This window comes from Loxodonta africana, chromosome 1 (genome assembly GCF_030014295.1).
Source record: "Loxodonta africana isolate mLoxAfr1 chromosome 1, mLoxAfr1.hap2, whole genome shotgun sequence".
In the NCBI taxonomy this organism is placed as follows: domain Eukaryota; kingdom Metazoa; phylum Chordata; class Mammalia; order Proboscidea; family Elephantidae; genus Loxodonta; species Loxodonta africana.
In genome coordinates, this window is record NC_087342.1 from 70,324,661 (window position 1) to 70,347,520 (window position 22,860).

The 22,860-nt window shown below is 43.0% G+C and overlaps 2 protein-coding genes across 6 annotated transcripts in view; one reads left to right on the forward strand and one right to left on the reverse strand.

Moving 5' to 3' along the window:
- LOC104846471 (cytidine monophosphate-N-acetylneuraminic acid hydroxylase) overlaps nt 1–22,860 on the reverse strand; it is a 499,820-nt gene that overhangs the window by 276,750 nt on the left and 200,210 nt on the right. The window lies entirely within an intron of this gene.
- The window catches only part of CARMIL1 (capping protein regulator and myosin 1 linker 1), a 390,198-nt gene continuing 378,014 nt past the window's right edge, over nt 10,677–22,860 (forward strand). For all 3 annotated transcript variants that reach the window (XM_064281536.1, XM_064281542.1, XM_064281546.1), the window contains exons 1-2: nt 10,677–10,932; nt 16,267–16,364. In XM_064281536.1, the coding sequence (XP_064137606.1) occupies nt 10,893–10,932; nt 16,267–16,364 (138 nt within the window). In that variant the 5' untranslated portion in view covers nt 10,677–10,892. The remainder of the gene's footprint in view (nt 10,933–16,266; nt 16,365–22,860) is intronic.

Consider the following 22,860-nt stretch of genomic DNA (forward strand, 5'->3'; position numbering starts at 1 on the left):
AACCGTAAAGTTCTGCACAAGGCAGCATTAGCGTTGGGTTTTCATATCCAACCAATCAACCACTGCCGTCAAGCCGATCGCTACTCATAGTGACCCTATAAGACAGAGTAGAACTGCCCCCATAGGTTTCCAAGGAGCGCCTGGTGAATTCAAACTGCCGAGCTTTTTTGGTTAGCGGCCATAGCTCTTAACCACTATGCCACCAGGGTTTCCAAAGTAGAACTGCCCCGTAGGGTTTCTAAGGAGCGCCTGGTAGATTTGAACAGCCAGCTTTTTGGTTAGCAGCCATAGCTCTTAAGCACTATGCCACCAGGTTTTCCTATGGAGAAATAAAAGAACAAGCATGATGGTGTGAAAAGGGCATGTAAAATGAGAGTCCTAGCTGGGCCAGTAACTAGCTGTGTGATATCAGGCACATTATTCTCAATGGGCACCATCTGTAACAACGGGAGTTTGGGATTTTGGAGCTTTCCAAATTGAGTTCCACAAAACACTAGTGTTTCTTGAGATGTTAATAGGCAATAATGAAAAAGAATCTGGTGAGCAAATATGCTTGGGAAACACTGTGTGCCCTATCCCCCTGTCAGAGGCTGCTGGTGCACAGTAGGATGTCAACAACTGAGATCTTCTACAGTGAACAAAGGAACTCTAATGTACTGGCTCTGAAATGTATTTGTCTATGAAACTTTTTTTTTTTTTAAGGAAATCTATCACCACTGTTGAAGAGGAAAATTAAATACAGACATTTTACTTTGATTTTAAGGTTTTTCTTATCCATGAAGCCATAAAAAGCCTGACCCAAACTGCAATCACCGGCCAGAAACTGCCCTATGGGAATGTAAATCTGTCTTAAAAAAGTCTTATCCTGCTAAAAAAAAAGGAGAGTCAGTAAGCCATTACCTCCTAATTTAAATCTCTAAAGGTCTCATGGCTGCAGGTGGATAACCCACTGCCGTGGAGTCCATTCTGACTCACAGAGACCCTAGAGGTCACAGTAGAACTGCCCTATGGAGTTTCCAAGGAGCGCCTGGTGGATTCAAACTGCCAACTTCTTGGTTAGTAGCCATAGCTCTTAACCACTATGCCACCAGGGTTTCCGAGGCGGATGGAGGGCCAAATTATTAGCACCCAGCCTAGAAGTAACATGATGCTTTTAACCTCAGTAAAGGAGGGGAAGGCAGCATTCAATCAATCAAGTCAAGATTAGCCAATGGATGATCTATTCTCCCTCCTCAACTCTTTATAAACTTCATTGTAACCAGCTTACTTACAGGCATTTGCTTTTTTTCTAGAATCAAAGTGGTCTCCCTATATGCATTTAGAGTAATTGCTCAGAATAAATCTTATATCTCCTTGAGTCTGATTAATGTTTTAAAACCATCTTTTGATCTGGGACCTGGGAAAGACTAGCCAGGCTAATCTCTCAGGTCCTTTGCAATTCTGAAACTAAGATTCTTTCTGAAACTTAAACAGTTTAAATGGCAAAGCTAGACTTAAACAAATGAGTGTGACTCAACTTATAAATTAGGTTAAAGCGATGGAATGCAAAGTATGTATATAAACGCAAAGGCAGCACAGTTACTGCAGCGAACAGTCGAAAAACAATATCATTGCTTTGTGCTGAGGGAGCCTCCATGTCATTTTAGAACTTGCTTCTTTGTGGATCTACAAAGAACAACTTGAGAACTTTGACCTGCAAAAATCCTATTAAGAAAACAAAGCTTTCTTAATAAGAGTGATGTCCTGTTCATTCATGCCACAAATATTGAGCGCCTACTATGTCCCAGGCACTCAATATTAGCATAATATTAGCATTAGCATAATAGACGGCACCCGTGTGTGTTAGAACAGCGTTCCTCTGATTGCAAACCTTTAATTGGATATAGCTACAACCTGAGCAAGAGCACGTCAACTCTGCTAGTCACCAGCAGATGGCAGTACTACTCACTTGTTAAGTGAAAAAAAAAAAAACAAACTCATTTGTTAAGCAGCAAGTTATTTCAGAACAAAATCAACCTCTTTAACTACCCAGTCGTCAGAGCTGTTCTGTTGTAGTGCTGTGAGCTCAGGACTGTTATTTAACCTTTCCAGGACGTTAAGTGCTAGGGCTGCTAACCAAAGAGTCGGCAGTTCAAATCCGCCAGGCGCTCCTTGGAAACTCTACGGGGCAGTTCTACTCTGTCTTATACGGTCGATATGAATCGGAATCGACGGCACTGGGTTTGGTTTCGTTTAGGACAAAGTGAATGGAATAAATGATGATGTAAAAGAAGATTTCAAAGGATAGCTCGAGAAAACCAAGTATAACGAAGTGTGCAAAGTCCTGGTGTTAGAAAATGAAAAGGGAAGAACACACTCAGCTTCTCCAATAACTGAAATAAAAATTCAAGTCTTGAGTTGCAATATTGAAGGATTCTACGGGGAAAATACTTTAAAAAAAAAAAAAGCAGGAAGCATCAAAAGAGGATGGAAGGAATACACAGACCCACTATACCAAAAGGAACTGGTTGACATTCAGCCATTTCAGGAGGTAGCATGTGATCAAGAACGAAGAAAGGAGTCCAAGCTGCGCTGAAGGCATTGGCAAAAAGAACAAGACTCCAGGAATTGACAGAATACCAACTGAGATGTTTCAACAAAGGGATTCAATGCTGAAAGCGCTCACTGGTCCATGGCAAGAAATTTGGAAGACAGATACCCAACCACAGACTGAAAGATCCATATTTGTGCCCATTCCAAAGAAAAGTAATCCAACAGAATGTGAAAATTATCAAACAATATCATTCATATCACAGGCAAATAAAATTTTGCTGAAGATAATTACGAAATGGTTGCAGCAGTACACCGGCAGCGAACTGCCAGAAATTCAAGCTGGATTCAGAAGTGTACGTGGAACAAGGGATACCACTGCTGATGTCAAAGGGATCTTGGCTGAAAGCAGAGGACACCAGAAAGATGGTGGGTAAAAAGAGGGGAACCTAAACAGTGTTCACTAAGTCAAAGAGATGCAATGTTTGGAGAGGTTGAAATGGATGAAAGCTGTGAGGCAGAGTTCCAAGGAGGAGCGAGATGCACTGAAAAGAGCACCAGGAATCTCCAGAAAGATCCTCTTGAGTTTTTGCTGAGTACTAGACCAGACATGCATAGTGTGAAACTCAACAAGGCCTGACAAAAAACAACTGGGGTTGTAAACTGAACTAGAGCTTGCATGGAGCAGAGAGATATTTGAGTTCTGGTCAACTAAAGTGGGGCGTCGTCTGTTCTCATCCTGGGCATTTAGTGGAGGTCAATAAAAGATAGAAAAAGAAAAGAAAATGAAACTCAAAGTAAGTAGAAGGAACAAATTAACACAGAACAGAGCAGAAATCAATGAAATAGGATATGGACAAATAGTTAAAAAAAAATCAATAAAACAATTTCAGCCAACAACCAGTGAGGAATTGATGCCTGTCAACACTCACATGAAGCCCCAGTTGAGCCTCCAGATGACTGCAGCCTCAGCTCACAGCTTGACTCCAAACGCATGGAAGACTGGAGTCAGAACCACCCAGCCATGCTGTTTTCAAATTTCTGACCCTCAGAAACTACGAAATATTAAAAGATTGTTGTTTTAAGCTGCTATATTTTGGGGTAATTTGTTATGCAGCAATAGACAATTCCTATGGTCTCCTTTATAGCTCTTCTTTTTTCTGTCTACCTATAATTCTTTTTTGTTTTGCAAATTTCTTGAGACAAAATTCACATAATATAAAAATTCATCATTTTAACCACTCTAGAATGTATAATTCAGTGGTTTTTAGTATAGACACAAAGTTCTGCAACCATCACCACAAAGAATTTTACAACATTTTCATCACGCTAAAAAGAAACTTCACACTCTGTATCAGTCACTCCCCATTCCTCCCGCCCCTGGCTCCTGGCAACTGGTATCCTACTTTATCTCTCTGTGGATTTGCCCATTCTGGGCATTTCATATACATGGAATCATACAATGCGTGGCCTTTTGCGTTTGTCTTCTTTTACTTATTCCTATTGTAGCGTACTTCTTTCACTTTTACTTTTACTTCTTTTACATCTTCCTGTTGTAGCATGTATCAGGATTTCATTCGTTTTTATGGCTGAGTAGCATTCCATTGTATGGACATATCACATTTTTTTTATCCATTCACCAGTTTATGGACATTTAGGTTGTTTTCACTGCTTGACTATTATTAACAATGCTGCTAAGAATAGTCAAGGTTTTTTGTGGATATACATTCTCAGTTCTCTTAGGTATATATCCAGGAGTGGAATTGCTGGGTCATATGGTAATTATAATGGTTTCCATTTGAGCATGTTTTCATGTGCTTATTGACCATCTGTATATCTTCTGTGGAGAAATGTCTATTCACTTTCTTTAGCTGTTTTTAAAATTGGGTTGTTTGTCTTTTTATTTTTGAGTTCTAAGTGTTATTTACATATTCTGGATTCTAGACTCTTATCAAATATTTGCTTTGCAAATAGTTTTTCCCATTCTGTGGGGTGTCTTCAAGAGAGGCATATTTAAGAAAGTATTGCATTTATTATTTTCTGAAAAGGTTCAGTTAAACACTGAACCTTCTAAAAAATTGAATTGATTCAATTAATTCACCATCTGCTATATGGCAGGCAGTGGGCTAGTTGTAGGGCAATCAAAGATTGCCTGTGACCTTCCTCCTGGAGAAGAAGGTTCTTGAGGCTGGGAGGCGCCACCAAAATCAAAACCAAAACCAAACCCAGTGCCCTGGAGTCGATTCCGACTCATAGTGACTCTATAGGACAGAGTAGAACTGTCTCCATAGAGTTTCCAAGGAGCACTTGGCGGATTTGAACTCCCGTCCCTTTGGTTAGCAGCAATAGCATTTAACCACTACCCCACCAGGGTTTCCAGGAGGTGCCAAGCCTTGGTTATTCCTTGGTTATTTTTACACTTCCTGTGGAACCTAGCCGAGAAGCCTCGTAAAGTGGCATTGCATAGTAAAATAAACATTGGTCTGAAAACCTCACATTCTAAGTTTGACCCTTAACTCTGAAGAGCTATGTGACTTTGGGCAAGTCACTCTACACATCTGGACTTGTTTCTTCATTGTGATAAAGATACAGTAATTACACTTTCTAACCCAAAGGGTCTCTGCCTGGCTCAAATAAGCCAAACCCTTACTTCCTGACTTGTCAGAGGTCATTAGCTTCAGATGCACCGTTGATTAGACAGCAGATTTTGTATTAGTATTGGGGTTGGGGTGTGAGTGCGTGAGGCCGACTGTCCACATCAATTATAGAAGCATTCTGACTTCATTAAGATGAGAAAAAGGTATGTCTTTGAATTAAGGCAGTACGGTGTCTATCAAAGTGCTTGGGCATTCTGAAAATGAGAAATGGTTGTACAAGCCTGAGCTCTGATCATAGCATCCTCAAACAGATGTTGTATGAATTAATGATGGATGGAACTGATTTTCTTCCTTCTTGCTCAGACACATCTGTCAAGGATTTTTTTTTCCTGCTTTTTTGGAAAAAAAATGGATATTTCAAATATACACAAAAGTAGAGAGCAATGAACTCTCATGTAGCAGTTATCCAGCCTCAACAAAAACCAACTCATCTCAGATAGTGCTTCCTCTATATCCCCATCCAATCCCCTCCCTCATGGATAGACGCAAATCTCAGATCATCTTCTGTAAATACTTCAGAGGATTGCTGTTTAATAACCATTTACTTCCCACTGCCACTCATACTTCCCAGAGATGCTTGCAAGGTCAGGCTTGTATTCCTGTTGATGTTATGGCTAAACTGCCCTCCAGTTGGCCCCTGACTCATGGTGACTCTGGGTACAAGGGAATGAAACGCTGCCCAGTCCTGCATCATCCCCAATTGGTCGCAGATCGGCTGTTTCAATCCATAGGGTTTTCGCTGGATGGTTTTTGGAAGGACATCCCCAGGCCTTTCTTCCTAGTCTGTCTTAGTCTAGAAGCTCCACGACAACACGTAAGCCTCCACTGAAAAAACGTCAGGTGGTGGCTGTGCCTGAAGCATGTTGGCCAGGAATCCAACCCTGGTCTCCTGTGTGGAAGGGAAGAATTCTACCACTGAACTGCATACTTCTCCTGACAGAGCTACATTTACCCAGTTGAGATATTTAACGGGGCCCTACCCAACTGTGGAAATCCCGGTGGTGTAGTGGTTAAGAGCTATGCCTGCTAACCAAAAGGTCAGCAGTTTGAATCTACCAGGCACTTCTTGGCAACTCTATGGGGCAATTCTACTCTGTCTTATAGGGTCACTATGAGTTGGAATCTACTGTACTGCAGTGGGTTTGGTTTTGGGTTTTTTTTTTACCCAACTGTGGTTACTAAGGGTGGCAAGTTAGTCTTCAAATCATTACTTGAAGAGCAGACTGGCTGCTGCTACTCACATTCTTAGTACCTTCCAGTTTTTAAAACCATTTCTCAAAGCAGCAGGCAAAATCAGGAACTGACCTTATTAGGTTTGTATCTTTTTTGTTTGCTGGCCAATTTCCTAATTTTTTTTTTTACTTCCCTGGGCTTAATCACTATGTTAAATTATAGAGACAGTAAGTATTTTCAGCAGATTATTTTATTCAGAAATTCTGTTTTCACCATGATGCACTACCTAATGTATATAATATACATATGAATACATGCCCATGCATTAAAATAAAAATCCATGTACGATTTTCCGAAATAATTTTGTTTCTCAGCGCGTTCAATTTCTTATCACTGCATTCCACTTCTTAAAAGTTCAAGTGCAGCAGAGAGTCCCAGAAAAAAGGTTTTCTCTTACTTTCTTACAGGGTTCAGTGCTAGTTGTGATACTCAAACACACCCACACATCATTATTCACTTAGATGAAGCTGTAGCTAACCGTATTTATAGTGGCAATTAGTTGTATGTTTTTTTTTTTTTAGTGGTTTACCAGTAGCTGTTGACTGATTTTGATTCATGGTGACTCCACGTGTGTCAGAGTACACTTGCGCTCCATAGCGTTTCCAATGGCTGACTTTTCAGAAGTAGAAGACCCGGACTTTCTTCCAAGGTGCCTCTGGGTGGACTTGAACCTCTGACTCTGCTGTTAGCAGCTGAGCATGTTAATCATTTGCACCACCCAGGGACTCCACAGTGGTTTAATTACTCTTTGAATCAAGACTATTAAAAAAACAAAAAACAAAAAACAAACTCAAACCTGTTGAGTTGATTCTGACTCAGCTGCTCTATAGTACAGAGTAGAACTGCCCCATAGGGTTTTCAAGGCTGTAATCTTTATGGAAGATGCCACAGCTTTCTCCCTTGGAGCAGCTAGTGGGTTCAAACTGCTGACCTTGTGGTCAGCCGCCAAGCACTTAACCACTGTGCCACCAGAGCTCCTTCAAGACTATATCACAACAACAACAAAAAAAACTATTGCCGTTGAGTCGATTCTGACTCCTAGCAACCCTATAGGACAGAGTAGAACTGCCTCATAGGGTTTCCAAGGAACGCCTGTTGGATTTGAACTGCTAACCTTTTGGTTAGCAGCCGAGCCACTGTGCCACCAGGGCTGGGGATAAACTTACAAATATTGAAGTGGGAGGGGGAGGTACAGTGAGGAAGCTTTGCAGCATTAGGAGGGTGGGCAGATTTCAGTCAACAGGCACTCACTTCACCATATGAACTGCATTCTCTAAGCTGGCACCGTGGGTGAGTTGTACCAGTGCTGTTCACTGCTTGTTGGGTTTAACACCTTTATAAACAGTACTCCTTGGCGTTCTCGGCTTGCTTTTCTGAAACATATTTGAGTTTTGCACCCAAGAGATCAACGACTTTGTTGCCATAATCAGTCAGTCATTTTCTAGTGTTGAGATAAGAGATTCATTTGAATCCACCCCTTCAGATGCGCGGGAGACAATCAGGATCCTGCTGCCCTGAAAAAGATTCTTTTATTGAAACCCAGCTATCTTTAAAAGAAGCCAGGGACCACTGAATTACAGGGCCACCATACAGCCTTCCCTTTATTCTTTCCACCACTCCAGGCCACAGATAAAAAAAAAAAAAAAAAAAAAATCTGTCCTTATTTTCACGAATCACCACATGGTTTGGAAACTTTGGGGCACTTTCTGAAACTTCATTGGTATATGCCAGAAAAATCCTCAACACACACTGCTGAACTAAAGAATGGTTTTGAGATATTAATTTCTCTTTACTGCAGAAAAAAAGATATTTAGTGAATTACAGAAATGTCTACCTTTGAGAAAAACAGTGGGGGCCTGAGGACGCTGATCTCTTAAAAAAAAAAATCAGTTAAGGAATGCTTATTGAACAACTACTTTGCACAAGGCTGTTGTTGAGGTTGGAAAGTCTAAGACAAAATCCTGCCTTCACTGACTATCCTCTTGTTGGGCACACAAACCCAAACTGAGGCAACAAGGCAAGTGTTAAGTAGTAAAACCATGCAACTACACTAGCAAAGTAAGAAGGCATTGCATGGCCAGGCTTGCAAAAGGGTGTTTCAGGCTATATATTCTTGTGGTTTAGAGCATCGGCATCGCAAAAAAAAAAAAAGCCAAACCCCTTCCCCTTAAGTTGATTCAGACTCATGATACCTCCATGTGTTACAGGGTAGAATTGCTCTTTAGGCTTTTCTTGGCTGCAATCTTTACGGAAAGCCTTGGAAGTGCAATGGTTAAAGCACTCAGCTGCTCACCCAAAATTCGCCTGTTCCAACTCTCTGCGAAAGAAAGATGTGGTACTCTGCTTCCGGAAAGATTTAGACTTTGAAACCCTATGGGGCAGTCCTGCTCTGTGCTATAAGGTGCTAGGAGTCCGAATCAACTCTACGGGGGTTTGGTTTGGTTTAGGCATCTTTGGGGAAAAACCCCTAGTTGACACAAAAGGTTTGCGCTGGACTGCTGACCTAAAGGTTGGTGGGTCTAACCCACTGAGCCATACCGCAGAAGGAAGACCTGGTGGCCATCTGCTTCCATAAAGATTACAGCCAAAAACACCCTAAGGAGTTGTTGTACTCTGTACCACATCGAGTCCTCACAAGTGGGAATCAACTGCACAGCAACTAACAATAACAATTTTTACTGGCTAAACCATCAACCTTTAGGTTAGCAGTCGAGGGCAAACCTTTGTGTCACCCCAGGGACCTAGAGGGGTCACAGTCGTGTGGAAAAAAGCACTGGAAAATCTTCACAAGAAAGTATGACATTGAACTGGGGATTAAAACACAGATAAGAATCAGATACCCTTAAGGGGAAGGGAGGAAGCCAAGAGCGAGTCTGGGAGAGAGTGAGTCGAGTTTGGTTGCGCCGTGAGTGGGAGAGGTCAGAAGGCAGCAAAAAAAGAGCCAGAGCGGTAAATTCCTTAACGCCTGGCTGAGGGGCTGAGAGGTAGTCTTCTGGACTCCAACGTCGATAGCAGTTTTTAGAATCTGACTGCAAAAGCGTGGGATTCCCTTTCCTTTTCTCCTTCCCCTCTTTAAGTACATAAAAAAAAAAAAAAAAAAAAGAACCTGATTTTACCGTCAAGGACATTCCCCGCCGCCTGGCGATAAAGGCAGCGACTGAGACGCACGCCAGAATTCTTGGCCCTGAAGTTGTCTCTCCGAGGGTGGAGCTCAAGGAAGTGGAGCTCAGGGAAGTGGGAGGGGATTGGGCCAGGTAAAATCAGATTTATTCCGGCTTTTGAGAATTAATGTTCAGCTCGCCAAATATGCCCGGGGGAGGGAAGGGTAGGTGGCGACGCTCCACCGCGACAGAAGGGCACTTTCTGAGGCGCTCTCACTATTCCAATGTCTGAGATTGCAAACGGCGGCTGCGAAGCACACGCTGAGCACACAAAAGTGTTTTCCCACCATATGGTTAGTGTTTCCAGATTTCGTCTAGCTCTTGTTCACAAGAAACGAGAAATTAATAACGCCGATGAAATGACAACATGTCACAGGGAGGACTGAAGAATAATGAGTACGTTATTAAAGGGTCCCAGAGAGAACCAGTTTCTGCGCAGACGGGTCGGTTTGCAGAATCTGCAGTCTCCGGTCCTGTCGCTCTTTCCGCCTGCCCGGAGGTGGGGACAGGGAATCGGGAAGCCCCTGCACACCGGCTCTCCTTCCTCGCAGCCAGCAGATGGCTCCCGGGCTCTCTCTCCTGCTCCCTCGCCCCCTCGCCAAACGCAGGGCTTTTGCGGTTTAGGAGGGAGGCTGCGAGTAGGGGTGCAGAGCCCGCAGCCACAGGGCAGCGGCCCTCGCAGCTTCTCCCAGGATTGCGCCCTGCGCGGGGTACCGAGCGCCCGGGGCGCACGCGGGAGGCCAGCCTGGGACCCGTGCGGAGGCCGGCTCTCGCGAGGTGAGGAGGAAACGCAGGAGGAGGAGAAGAAGGAGGAGAAGGAGGAGGGCCGGCGTTGCCCCCGCCCCGCCAGAGCTCGGCAGGAGAGCTCGGAAACCTTCCTCTCTGCCCGCCGCTCTCCCCGCCTCTCCCCACGCCTTCCGCTTTCACCTAGGGCCGTAGGTGCGGCGCGGAGCTGGGCGGGAGCTGGCGCCGGTGGAGCCGCGCCGCCGCGGGGAGCTAGCCGGAGGAGGAGCCGGCACCGCAGCCGCCCGCGCCCAGCGCCCGCAGCGAGCCCGCCGGCTCCGCGTTCCGCCGCCGGGAACTGCGAGGAGGCGTCATGTAGCCTCCGCAGCAAACCCATCTCAGATTTGCAACTCTTTTTTTTTGGTGGGGTAGGGGGCGCGGCAAAATTGTATCTCCGCCCCCCTCCCTTTCTTGCCGGTTCCAATTTACAAGCTGCTTTTGCCTCTCTTGAAAAAACTGAGGGGGTCGGACGGGGGAGCCCATAAATCAGACTTGAACTTGCAACGCCCCCCGCACCTAGAGGTCAACCATGACCGAGGAGAGCTCCGAAGTGCCCAGAGAGTTGACAGGTAAGACTCGAGCGGTTGTTGATTTTCCATCTCCGTCTGCGTTCTCCTCACCTCCACCTCCCTTCACACTTCTGCCTTCCGGCAGGTCCCGCGAAGTCTAGGTGCTGTAGGTCGGAGTGGCGTTGGGCAGGGTCGCTGGGGGGCGCAGGGAACTTTGCTCCCATCCGACTCCTTGAAAAGCCAGGTGGAGAGGGATCGGGAGCCCCGGGAGGGCTTTCCGCTGGTCGGCTGGGAGCATCGGGCGCTTCCTCCCGCCCCAGCGAGGGGGTCGAAGTTACCAGAAGAAGGGGGTGGGCTGCTCCGATTTGTGAGTTCTGGAAGCGAGGAGAACCCTTTACAGCGTCCAGTCCACTGCCCCAAACTCGGGGAAATCCAGGCAAGCCAAGCCGAAGCATTGCAGGCAGCCGCACAGTAGGTCGTCTCTGGCTCGCGTCAGGCATCCCCCCCATGCCCCGGGAATATCTCATAGGAGGGGCCCCTCTGACATACAGACTTGGGGGAGGGGGCCCTAGGCTGCTGTAAAGACTGAGGCTGGCAAGGCGTGGCTTGGTTTAGCTAGCTGGGAGCGAAAGGGTTACAGGGCTGACGCAAACTCGGGCCAGGAAATCGAGGGTTAATGATAAAAGCTTTATTTTAATAATGATTAACCTACCAATTATCCTTATCCCGGATCTCTTAGGAAACCAGTGTTTGGTACCCATGCAGGGTGATCCATTGTGTGAATCTCTTGAGACTGTGGGGGTGGGGGGTGAGTTTTAAGTCTTGGGGTTTAACTTAATTATCGAGAGGGTTAAAATGGCAGAGCTAAAATGGAATGGGGAGAGTGTTCTGAAAACCCAGCGTTTCAGCTTGTGTTTATGTGTGTGTGTATGTAGCATGTTGTATGGTAACGCGATATATATATATGTTTGTGTGCGCGTGTGTTTTGAGCCCCAGTGACCTATATTCCTTACTGTACCATCCTTGGCACACTGGACAGCCTACAGCGCAGAAAGAGAATGTTTACTCAGTGCCGACCGTAAGAGGAAGTTCTGAGCGCCCATTCATCTGCATTTGTGGAATTTGCCCCTCCGCTTCTCCTTGTAGCCATAATACTTCCAAGGAATGTGTGTGCGCTCCTCTATAGTGACTGCTAACACAGCAGGTAAAACTTGATGTAAAGAAGCTGTTGCCAAGTTCGCATGGAGGTCCCTGCTTGTGCTGAATAAAAAACAACCTGGCCCTTTACCCGAATGTAGGATAGGAATTCCCGACCCCCCCCCCCCATATACTCCCCAATTCTAGTGGAAGTTGCCCCTGAGATAAAACATCAGGTGTCTTTGCTAGAGTAAGTGGTCCATCCGGTTCTGAGAGGCTGAAACATTTCCAGTACCCCACCCGGAAGAGAAAACAAAGGCCCAGAGGCTGGGAAGATGCTTCCAGAGGTCCTGAGAGAGAGCTCATGCTTACAAAGCACTAGTCTCACTGGTCAGAAGATAAGAATGAGGAAAGAAGCTGGCAGATTTTTCATTCGTGGAATGAGTTGTCCTTGAGCCTGGTAATGAGAAGTGGAGGTTATTACCTAGGCCCCAGAGAGATGATGGTGAAAGATGAGGTGGAAATAAAGTACCTGATTTATACTGATGGTTCTCAAAATAAATACTTTGGTATATATTAAAAGTTGAAATGGACCCTTTCCTAGAATTTTTTTTTCTCAACTATTGCCTGTCTTACATGTCTCTCTTCCAAATGATACATACTTTTGTCATTTGCCTGATGCCATGCTCTGGGAGTTTAAATGGTCTAATTTGGCAGGTTTAGGGGAAACTTCTGCGCTGGCTTTTTCTCTCTCTAATTTCAGGTGCTCCCAGGAGTTCTGCTCTGGTGCACTCAAAATGGCCACCCTGTTTGAAAAGCTCAGTACATTCCCCTAAACGAATGCCTCAGTGTTTTTTAAATATGGATTGTGTATCTTTCTGAAATTAATATAGGCTTTTTGTAGAACAATTTAAAATGCAGGGAAGAATAAAGAATAAGAAAAAAACAACATGCATGAAGAAGTTCTACCCTGTCATATAGGGTTGCTATGAGTCGTGATCCACTCGAAGACAACGGGTTTGGTTTGGTTTGGTCACCCATATTACCACTGAGAGATAGGTACTTTGAACCTGGTAGTTGACTTTCCAGCCTCTTTTTGCACAAGCATATATTTGTGAGTCAAGTCTATTTCAGATGCCCATGTCCCACCACCAAAATTAGGGGCACTTTGATGCACTTTGATGTTCTTTTTTAGGGGAGGGAGGAGTAGTAGCCTGGGTGCGTTTTTTGAGCTCTGATAAGATAGCTGCATAGAGAACTCACAATTCAGCGAGCTCCCCCGCAGGTTCCTTTCTCGCAAACATTCCACCTCATTTTTCTTCCCTGAACATGCTGTGCTTTCTCATGGTTCCATGTTCTTTACGCTGACGACGCCCTTTCCTCCCCTTTTCACTGCTCTTATCTAAGGTGGTGGCTCTAAACTTTCTGGAAGTTGTGTTCCCAGTAACAAAATTTTGATCACCCCTTAACAAACAGCTGCTGATTTGTTAATCATACCCATATTTCATTCATTGTGTAAATTCCAGAATGTACACTGAAATATACATTGCGAAAAGAGGTAAAAATTCTCCCATTTTCTTCCTGCATCTCAATAGATTGTGTTGTACCCTTCACTTTGGAAACCTGTGGTGATACATACCAACCATCATGAAGATGGCGCAGTACTGGGCAACATTTTGTCCTGTTATACATAAGGTAGCAATGAGGCAACTAACAACAAGAATTTAGATACCAGTGGCCTATGCCTTGGTCCTTCAAGATTCAGCTCAAGTGTCCCCCCGTCCCAGAAACCTTCATGTGCCTTCTGATTCATGATTCCTTGGTACTGTGTGCAGATTGGTTTAATGGCACCCATCTTTCTCCTTCACTAGACTGTAAACTCCTGCCAAAGACAGGGGCCATCACTATCCCAGCACCTAATAGTGTACCTGGCACACATGAGGTACTCTTTTTTTTTTTAATTTATTTAATTTTTTTTGTCATTGTTGAGACTATAAACAGCAGAACATGCACCAATTCAACAACTTCTAGACATACAGTTCAATGACATGGATTCCATTTTTCAAGTTGCGCATCCATTCTCACCTCATTTTCCAAATTGTTCTTCCCCCATTAACATAAACTCACTGCTCCCTGTTCCTATCTAATCTTTGAGTTGCTGATGTCAGTTTGATCCCACATAGATAGATCTTAAAAGAGCACAGTGCTTAAGGCAGACCTTACTGGTTAAACTAAACTATCATTTGGTGTTAAGAAGACTTCAGGGCATATATTTGGTTTAAGGTTTAAAGATTATCTCAGGGTAGTAGTTTCGGGGGTTCATCCAGCTTGCAGGACTTAGAAGGTACTCTCGTGTACATATATTTGTTGAATACATGAATAAACAAAACAAAAATACATGTAAAATGCAGAATATAGTACTACGGACACCTAGTGGAGGGAGTTATTAACCCTAGGGAAATTGAGGGAGAGTTTACAAAGGGATGTGCCCCTTGAGATGGATTTTAAAGAATAAGTAGAATGTAATCACGATGAGAATAGGAAAAGGATATTCCAGGAAAGAAAATAGTATATACAACAGCCTGGGGACACAAAAAGATGGAGATGTTAGGGATGATTGGATCTTAGAATGTGTACCGATAACATTAAATGAGAAGATGAGAAAGAGCTTGAATGGCACGCTCTTTCTCATCTTCTCAGTTTGGGTTCATCTTGTTGATGAAAGATGACTGTACTCCTTGGAGAATTTTAGACCGGGAGTGACATGATCAGACTCATGATTTTGGAAGTGTCTCTTTGGTTATGGAGTGAATAGTCGGTTGATAGGTTGGAGGCCATGAACTTAGCCTCAGGGACTGAATGCAGGGTCATGCCCAAGGGATCAAAAGCTGTTCAGGAGGTAGATTCTAGAAGATTTGGTGACTGACTCCCTATCTGAGAGAAAGGTGTTGGGGATAACCAAGATTTCTAGCTTCATAATTGGCCGTAAGAGGAGCAGGGATGATCGTGAGTTTGGTTTTGGATCGGGTTTAGTTTGGGGTATCATGGAAGTCCCAGGAAGTCCATCTTGCCTTCATTCAAATTTTCAGCTCTCTCCTTTCCTGTGTTTCTCCCATTCTGTTGCTTTTGATTGCTGTAGGGGAGGCTTTGCACTTTGGGGTGTGGTTTTATGATAATTTTGGAAGGACAGATGGCTGGGAGTGTCCTTCCCTGGCTAAATCATTTGGCCCAGTTCTGGCTCTTTGCCAAATTTCTCAACCTTTTCCTTGTCAAGGCACTCAAAGAGAAGGATAATATCTGTATGGCACTGTGATCAACAGAGGCTGCTGGGGGTCAGAGGTGACCAGCCCAAGGGCTGAGTGAATTTAGGAATTCCTGTTGTATATTGGGGGCATTGACGGTTCAGTGATGGGAGAACCGGGTTTTATCCCTAGCCAGTGCACCTCATGTTCCACCACCACCTGTCAGTGGAGGCTTGCAGTGTTGTTATGATGCCGAATAGGCTTCAGAGGAGCTTCCAGACTAAGAAGGCCTAGGGAGAAAGGCCTGAGGATCTACTTCTGAAAAGCGGCCAATAAAAACCCTGTGGATCACAAAGGTCTAGTCCCTGACCGATCATAGGGATGATGTAGGACCAGGCAGCATTTAGTTCTGGGGTCAGCATGAGTTGGGGTCTGACTCGAGAGCAGCCAACATCAACAACAATTCTGCTTATGGTCTACATGCAATATAGCATTCAATCTTACCGCCCTACATTTCTCCTTTTTTTTTCTTGTGTGTGCGTCCTGTTTTCTCAACAATATTATATTATGCCTCGTAAAAACCCAAACCTATTGCCACTGAGTCAATTCCAACTCATAGCGACCCAATAGGACAGAGTAGAAATACCTCATAGGGGTTCTAAGGAGCGGCTGGTGGATTCGAACTGGTGGTGACCTTTTGGTTAGCAGCTGAGCTCTTAACCACTGCTCCCCCAGGGCTCTTCCTGCCCTACATGGGCAAGGGTTATGTCATATGCTTTCATATTTGCCTCAGCATCTGAGCACATGTTATAAGGCACACAGGTATTCATTAAATATTTGATGACTGACAACTGTCAGGCTTGTGTAAATAAGCAAATAAAATAAACACAATAATAATAATAAAATAAAAGAGAATAGTAATAAACACAAAAATTTTCCTCCAAATGCTCTTTCCTCCCCAGTGCTTTTTTTCTTATTAATGGAAGACTATAATGAAACTTTCCCCTTCTTTCAGAAAGCATAAAGGATGTCATTGGCAGAAAGATAAAAATTGCGGTGAAGAAGAAAGTAAAGTTGGAAGTCAAGGGAGACAGAGTTGAAAACAAAGTGCTGGTAAGGACTGTCATTTATTTTTCTTCAAATGTTTGGAAGTGAAAGTGTTTTTTCCCTCCATTGTTTAGATTGCTTAATTTTCATGCAACGCTAACTCTGTGTTTTCTATGCTGTTTCAGAAGGTCTGAGGACCTTTTTGTCCTAGGTTAATTGGAATATTTGTTCACTGGAAGCTAATGGTAGGGCAATTTAAATTTTAGAGCTTTTAAAAATTGTATTTCTCCAAGCTGTAATCATCACCCGAATTTAGGTCATCACCTAGAGCTTGCTTTCATATTAGTTTGATGTTCAGTGAACTCATTTATTATCTTGGCTGTTATGACTGATTATATGACTTTATTTGTAAGGACTTAAGGGAGGGGGTTTTAAATATTCATCGCATGTCAGTTTAATTATTTATTTAAATTTTCTTAAATGTTATGCTTGCGTCTACCTTCTGGGTGGCGATCTGAGAATTTGAACCAAGCATTCGGCATTTTACATACGTTTTTGGTGTTTCAGAGGGAAATGACTGCTGAAGGCAGGATCTGCTCTGCTCACACTGGACTTGGGATTCCTTTCAGCTTGTGAGAGGCAGGCTGTGGGGCTGAGGGGTCGAACCCTTTGGGGCACAGGGTTCTTTGGGAGTCGTCAGTGACTGGGCTGTACCTTTAGAATCTCGGTTGAGATTACCAGTTGAGGCTTGCATGATTTCAGCGGAGCTTCCACACTAAGATGGACTAGGAAGAAAGACCTGGTGATATTCTGAAAATCAGCCAGTGAAAATCCTATGGGTCCCAATGGTGTGATCAGCAACCAATCAATCACGGTGATGGCAAAGAAGCATTGTGCACGAGGTCACCTTGAGTTGGGGGTTCACTCGACGGCAGCTACCCGTAACAACAACGTTGAGCTTGTGGTGGACCTAAATTTAAATTTAGGTGACTAAATCTTGTTTGTGTTGGAGAGAATAGTCCGTCTAACTTTATCACGAACATTTTCGAAAATAAAGTAGAAAATGATATATTGCACCCTTGTGTGCTTCTCATCCAGCGTCCACAATTTTCAGCATTTTACCAATAGGGTTTTATTTATCTTCTGTGCATGTTTTTCCCTCCCCCGACTTATTTTAAAACAAATCTCAAGCATATTTCATTGAAAGAGTCTTTTTAATATATACTTTCTTCAGTTGAAGTTGCGACAGAATTCGAAGTACTTTTCTGATAACAACTGTTTTGAGAATCTTTTAAACTATCTTAATTCCAGGCTATGTGACTGCCTCTCCTGGTAGATGTAAGGATTGTGTTCTTGATGGATGAGTTTTTTTTTTCCCCCCTAAATTTTATTTATTTTGTTGTTGTTGAAAATATACACGACAAAACATACCCCAATTCGACAGTTTCTATGTGTACAATTCAGTCACATTGATTGCAGTCTTACCGTTTTCACCCTCCTTTTCTGAGTTGTTCTTCCCTCCTTAAGAGAAACTCACTGCCCCTTAAGGTTCCTATCTAACCTTTCAAGTTGCCATTGTTGACTGAAGACTTTTGTCTGCAGTCTGTATATAGGTCAGGATGGCAGAGGCAATGACGTGGAAAACTTGAATTACTTTTGCCCTGCAATTAAATGTGCTAATGTATCTAGCGTAATTAAGGTTATCATTAGCAGAAGTGATTTGTGCCATCATTCTGTTTTATTTAGCTTTGATAAAGAGTAAGTTTTTAAAAACTATGTTTTATTTAATGTTGTTAAACCATAGGGTTTGGAGATGATAGTGCAGAGAAAGAAATTTGTTTTTTTCCCTTGCTGTTTTGTATGTTCAAAGTAAATCTTTGTTTATGTAGTTACTTTAGCGGATGGACCCGCCTTCATATTAAGTTAAATATTAGAAGCAGTGTTTGCTACAACAGCCTTTAAAATGGTACTTTGTACAATTTGGCATGGACATTATTGATTACACTAAGAATAAGTGCATGTCAAGACAGAAATTTACAATGTTACATTTTCGAAGACAAATTTAAATCAGGGCTTTGAACTGGTTCATTCTGTCTTAGATGCCTGCTGAGACTTTGGATTTCCACCCCAGATATACTGAATCAGAATCTATATTTTAAAAAATTCCCAAGCGAGTCTTATGTATAATAAATTTTGAGAACCACTGCTCTGCTACTGGTTCTCATAATTGGTCCCTAACCAGCAGTATTAGCGTTGCCTGCGAACTTGTTAGAAATGCAAATTCTCAGCAGGGGTTCTAACCAGAATGAACTGTTTGAAGCCCTGATTTAAATGCACAACATATTAAAGTTGTTGTTGTTACGTCCCATCAAGTTGGTTCCAACTCATAGCGACCCTATTGGACAGAGTAGAACGGCTTCAAAGGGTTTCCAAGGAGCGGCTGGTGGATTTGAACTGCCAACTTTTTGGTTAACAGCTGAGCTCTTAACCACTATGCCACCAGGGCTCCTATATTAAAACTAGCACCATTTAAAAATAGTTATGATGACTGCTGTGGCAGGGATCACAACAGAGGGTCTGGAACAGAGCAGGAGAAGACTGTAGAACAAAATTCAGATTCACAAAACAGACACAAGTGACCAGGCTTGCTGTTGTGACAGAGACTGGAGAAACCCTGAGAGTATGGCCCCCAAGCACCTTTTTAACTTAGTACTGAAGTCACTCCTGAAGTTCACCCTCTAGCCAAAGATCAGACGGGTCTATAGGGCCAACAATAACACATGTGAGGGACGCGCTTCATAGTTCAATCATGTATACGATATTAATGGGCACAGCCGCCCAAAAGCAAATATAAGAAGGCAGGAAGGAACAGGAAAGCTGTATCAATGGAAACAGAGAACCTGGGGTGGGGAGGGGGAGAGCATTGACACATTGCGGGGTTGGCAACCAATGTCACAAAACAATTTGCGTGTTAACTGTTTAATGAAAAACTAATTTGCTGTGTAAACTTTCACCTAAATCATAATGAAGAAAAAAGTGGTTGTGATTATCACTTAATGGTAAGATTTTAAGAAAAAAAAATTTTTTTTTTCTTAACATTAGCTGGAGTCAGTTAAAGTTGTAACCAAATTACAGATGTATTTGAATTTAAGTACTTATCACCCCAAATCTGGGCAGTTTCTCCGAGCTTGGTGTAAACTCGTTTCGGTTGTTACTTGCATGGGCAGGAATTGTTACTAAAAGTACTCAAGGTCTGGTTTATTCTGACAGGCTTCAAGTTTGAGCAAGATGATATCAGAATTAGCCTTCTTTAAATTGTTGGTTTTTTTAATTTAGGGGGATTCAGTTGCTTAATCAAAACGTTGGGGTATTTCCTTATAATTTGACTTACTTTGAGTTGTCAGTCCACTAAAATAGGTTCTAAATGAGTTGGCTTAATATTTCCAGTGCATCTTTTTTTTTTTTTTTTTGAGTTTAAGGAGCCCTGGTGGCGCAGTGGTTGAGAGAGAGCTGGGCTGCTAACCAAAAGGTCGGCAGTTCGAATCCACCAGTTGCTCCTTGGAAACTCTATGGGATTATTCTGTACTCTGCCCCATAGGGTCAATATGAGTCAAAATCAACTTAATGGCAACGGGTTATTTCTTGTTTCATCTGAGCTCCCTCCCTTCTTATAAAGGTAGGGGTATGTTACTTGGTGACATCTTTTTATACTTTAAGATTTTATACAATTTCTAGTTTATTCATTGTCTTCATCTTCCTTTTTTTCATGATCATAAAAAACAAAACAAACCAACAAATCAAAAAAATAAACAAACCAAAAAAACCCCAAACGAAACCAGTTGTTGTTGCGTCAGTTCTGACTCCTGGCTACTCCATGTGTATCAGAGTAGAACTGAGCTCCATGGGTTTTTCGATGAGACTATGATCTTTTGGACGTAGATTGCCAGGCCTTTCTTCTGAGGTGCCTCTGAGTTGACGTGAACTTTTGTGAAGCAGCTAAGCACTTAACCATTTGCTGAGCATTTAATTATGCATTACTTTATCTGGTCCTCACAACAATGCTCTGAGGTAGGCACTTTTAATATCTCCATTTTAGAGATAAGGAAATTGAGATTTGAAGAGGCTAAAGTTGTTTGCTTGAGATCATCTAGCTAGTTAGTGACAGAGCTGAGATTTGAACCCAAATCTGTTTCGCCCAGAGCCTTTGTCCTTAACCACTATGCTCAAAATAAAAAGTCAAACGTTCTTTGGCGGTTGTTCAGTGGTTGTAAACTTTCAACCTGTGGGGAGATTTGGACCTCAGAAGTATCAGTACTTTCTGCCCTTGTTTGATGTGATTGGTTGGTTTATACATTAATTTGCTCCAGGTTGATTGAACACTTGTGTGCCAGGCACAAAATATGTACACGACAGACAGAGTGTCTGGCTTGATGGTGTTCAGAGCTCACAGCTAGCTGGAATGATAACATGTAAGTAGTCTGAGATGTGCTGTGAGGGGGATGAGAGAGTACACGGGAGGAAGGCCTAATCCAGGGAGACTTCTAGGAGGAAGGGCAGTCTAGACTGATTCTTGGTGGATGAGAAGGAGTTAGCCAAGGGAAGAGTGGACAGAAGGAACAGAATGTGCAAAGGCCTGGAAGCCAGAGAGAGCTTAGCATGTAAGAGAAACATACTAAATACAGCTGGAGCAAAGAGTGCAAGGTGGAGAATAGCCAGGGAGAAAGCCCAGCTTGATGCTTTGTGATTGGGATGGCAGGTGAAGGTTGAGGCTGGTTAAACAGGCCTCCTGTTGCTACCTGTTGCTGATGACCTACACATGAACTTTATTTGCCCTCCTCTGGGGAGGCAGTAGAGCTCAGTCGTTAAGGGTATGGCTTTTGGAGTCACACCTGGTTTAAATTGCAGCCCTGCCGTTTTATAACAACTTTAAGTCTTGATTCCTTCCTCTAATGGAATAGGGGTTGTAATATCTTTTTCAGTTGCTTTGAAAGTTAAGCGGGATGTATGTTCAAATACCTTGAGCACAATGCCTATTGTATTGTTGTTAGCTGCCATTTAGTCGGCCCCTGATTAATGGCGACCCCATACACAATGAAACAAGACACTGCCCGGTCTGGGCCATCCCCATGATTGGATCGGATCTTTGTGGTGATCCATAGAGCTTTCACTGGCTGATTTTCAGAAGTAGATTATTAGGCTGTTCTTCCAGTCCATTTAGCCTAGAAGCTTTGCTGAAACATATTCAGCATCATAGTAACATGCAAGCCTCCACTAGTAGATGGGTGGTGGCTGCACATGAGGTATATTGCCGGGAATCGAACCCAGGTCTTCCACATGGAAGGTGAAAATTCTACCACTGAGCCACCGGTGTGCCTTAGCACAATGCCTAGCACATGGTAAATGGCCAACAGATTATAATGCAAGAGAAACCAAAGTGTCCTGTGTTCTGGTTTATTTGACACAGACAGAGAATGCCAACTCTTCAGAAGCCGAAATATGTACTGCTTTATGGACGGTTTATGATCAGTTCATCACAAGACTAAGACGGTTTATTGATAATTTTTGGTGCATTTCTTGGCACTAGATTCAAAATTTTAAAGGTATATTCTGGTCAAATAAAATCACTTAGACATGATAGGGTGTTCAGGAGAAGAGTGTTCCATGATCAAGTAACATGGCAATTGGGTTGTTAAACAAAAATAAACCTGTTTTCTTTACTGCAGGATTTTTCAGAGCCATTAATAGACCCCGTGTATTGTAGGGTTGCTATGAGTCAGAATTGGCTTGACAGCAACGGGTTTGGTTTTGGTGTATTGTAAATTTCTAAGAATGGGATAGTGTATGCTGTCTTTCCCAGACTTATTTGGCCATAGTCACTAATGACCATTAGCTCAGAAACCCAGATAGGACAAAGCTGATAATCTCCTAGTCCAGTTTAAAGGAACGAAAGAACAGGCTATCCATCCATCATCAAGAATGTTCTCCTGGGGACCACTCCTTTAGCCCGTGTTTTTTCTTTAAGTGGTGGTGGGTCTACTATAAGCCACACTAGCCCAACAGATGTGTCATGTGTTGTTGTAATACCTTTCTCTGTGGTCTGTTGCCTTTGGGATGCTGTGAGAGAGTGATTCTTTATTTCTTAGGCTCTTTTTCCCTTCTCCCAGTTGCTAAATGAATTTTCACCCAGTTTTTGCAGCACCTGGACTTCTTTTAAAGTATTCTAATTTTTAAAAAAACTAAACTTTTCATTTTGAAATAACTGTAGATTCACATGCAGTTGTAAGAGATAATATAGAGATCCCTTGTATTCTTTACTCTGTTCCACCCATTTGGTATTGATTTGGTATCATCTGGACTTTTTTTTTCCCCCTTTGAAGACTAATGGTTGAAATAAAAATATTGTCAGGGAGGAATGAGGTCCCTAGTGACCTTCTCCCGCCCACACTCCTGCTGTTGCTTGTCTAGGGGAGAGGAATGCGGTACTCTGTTGCCTCCAGGATAGTGGTTCTGGAGTTGGTGGAAGGTCCATTCTTGGTCTCTGCTTTGTTTTTTAATGTTTGCT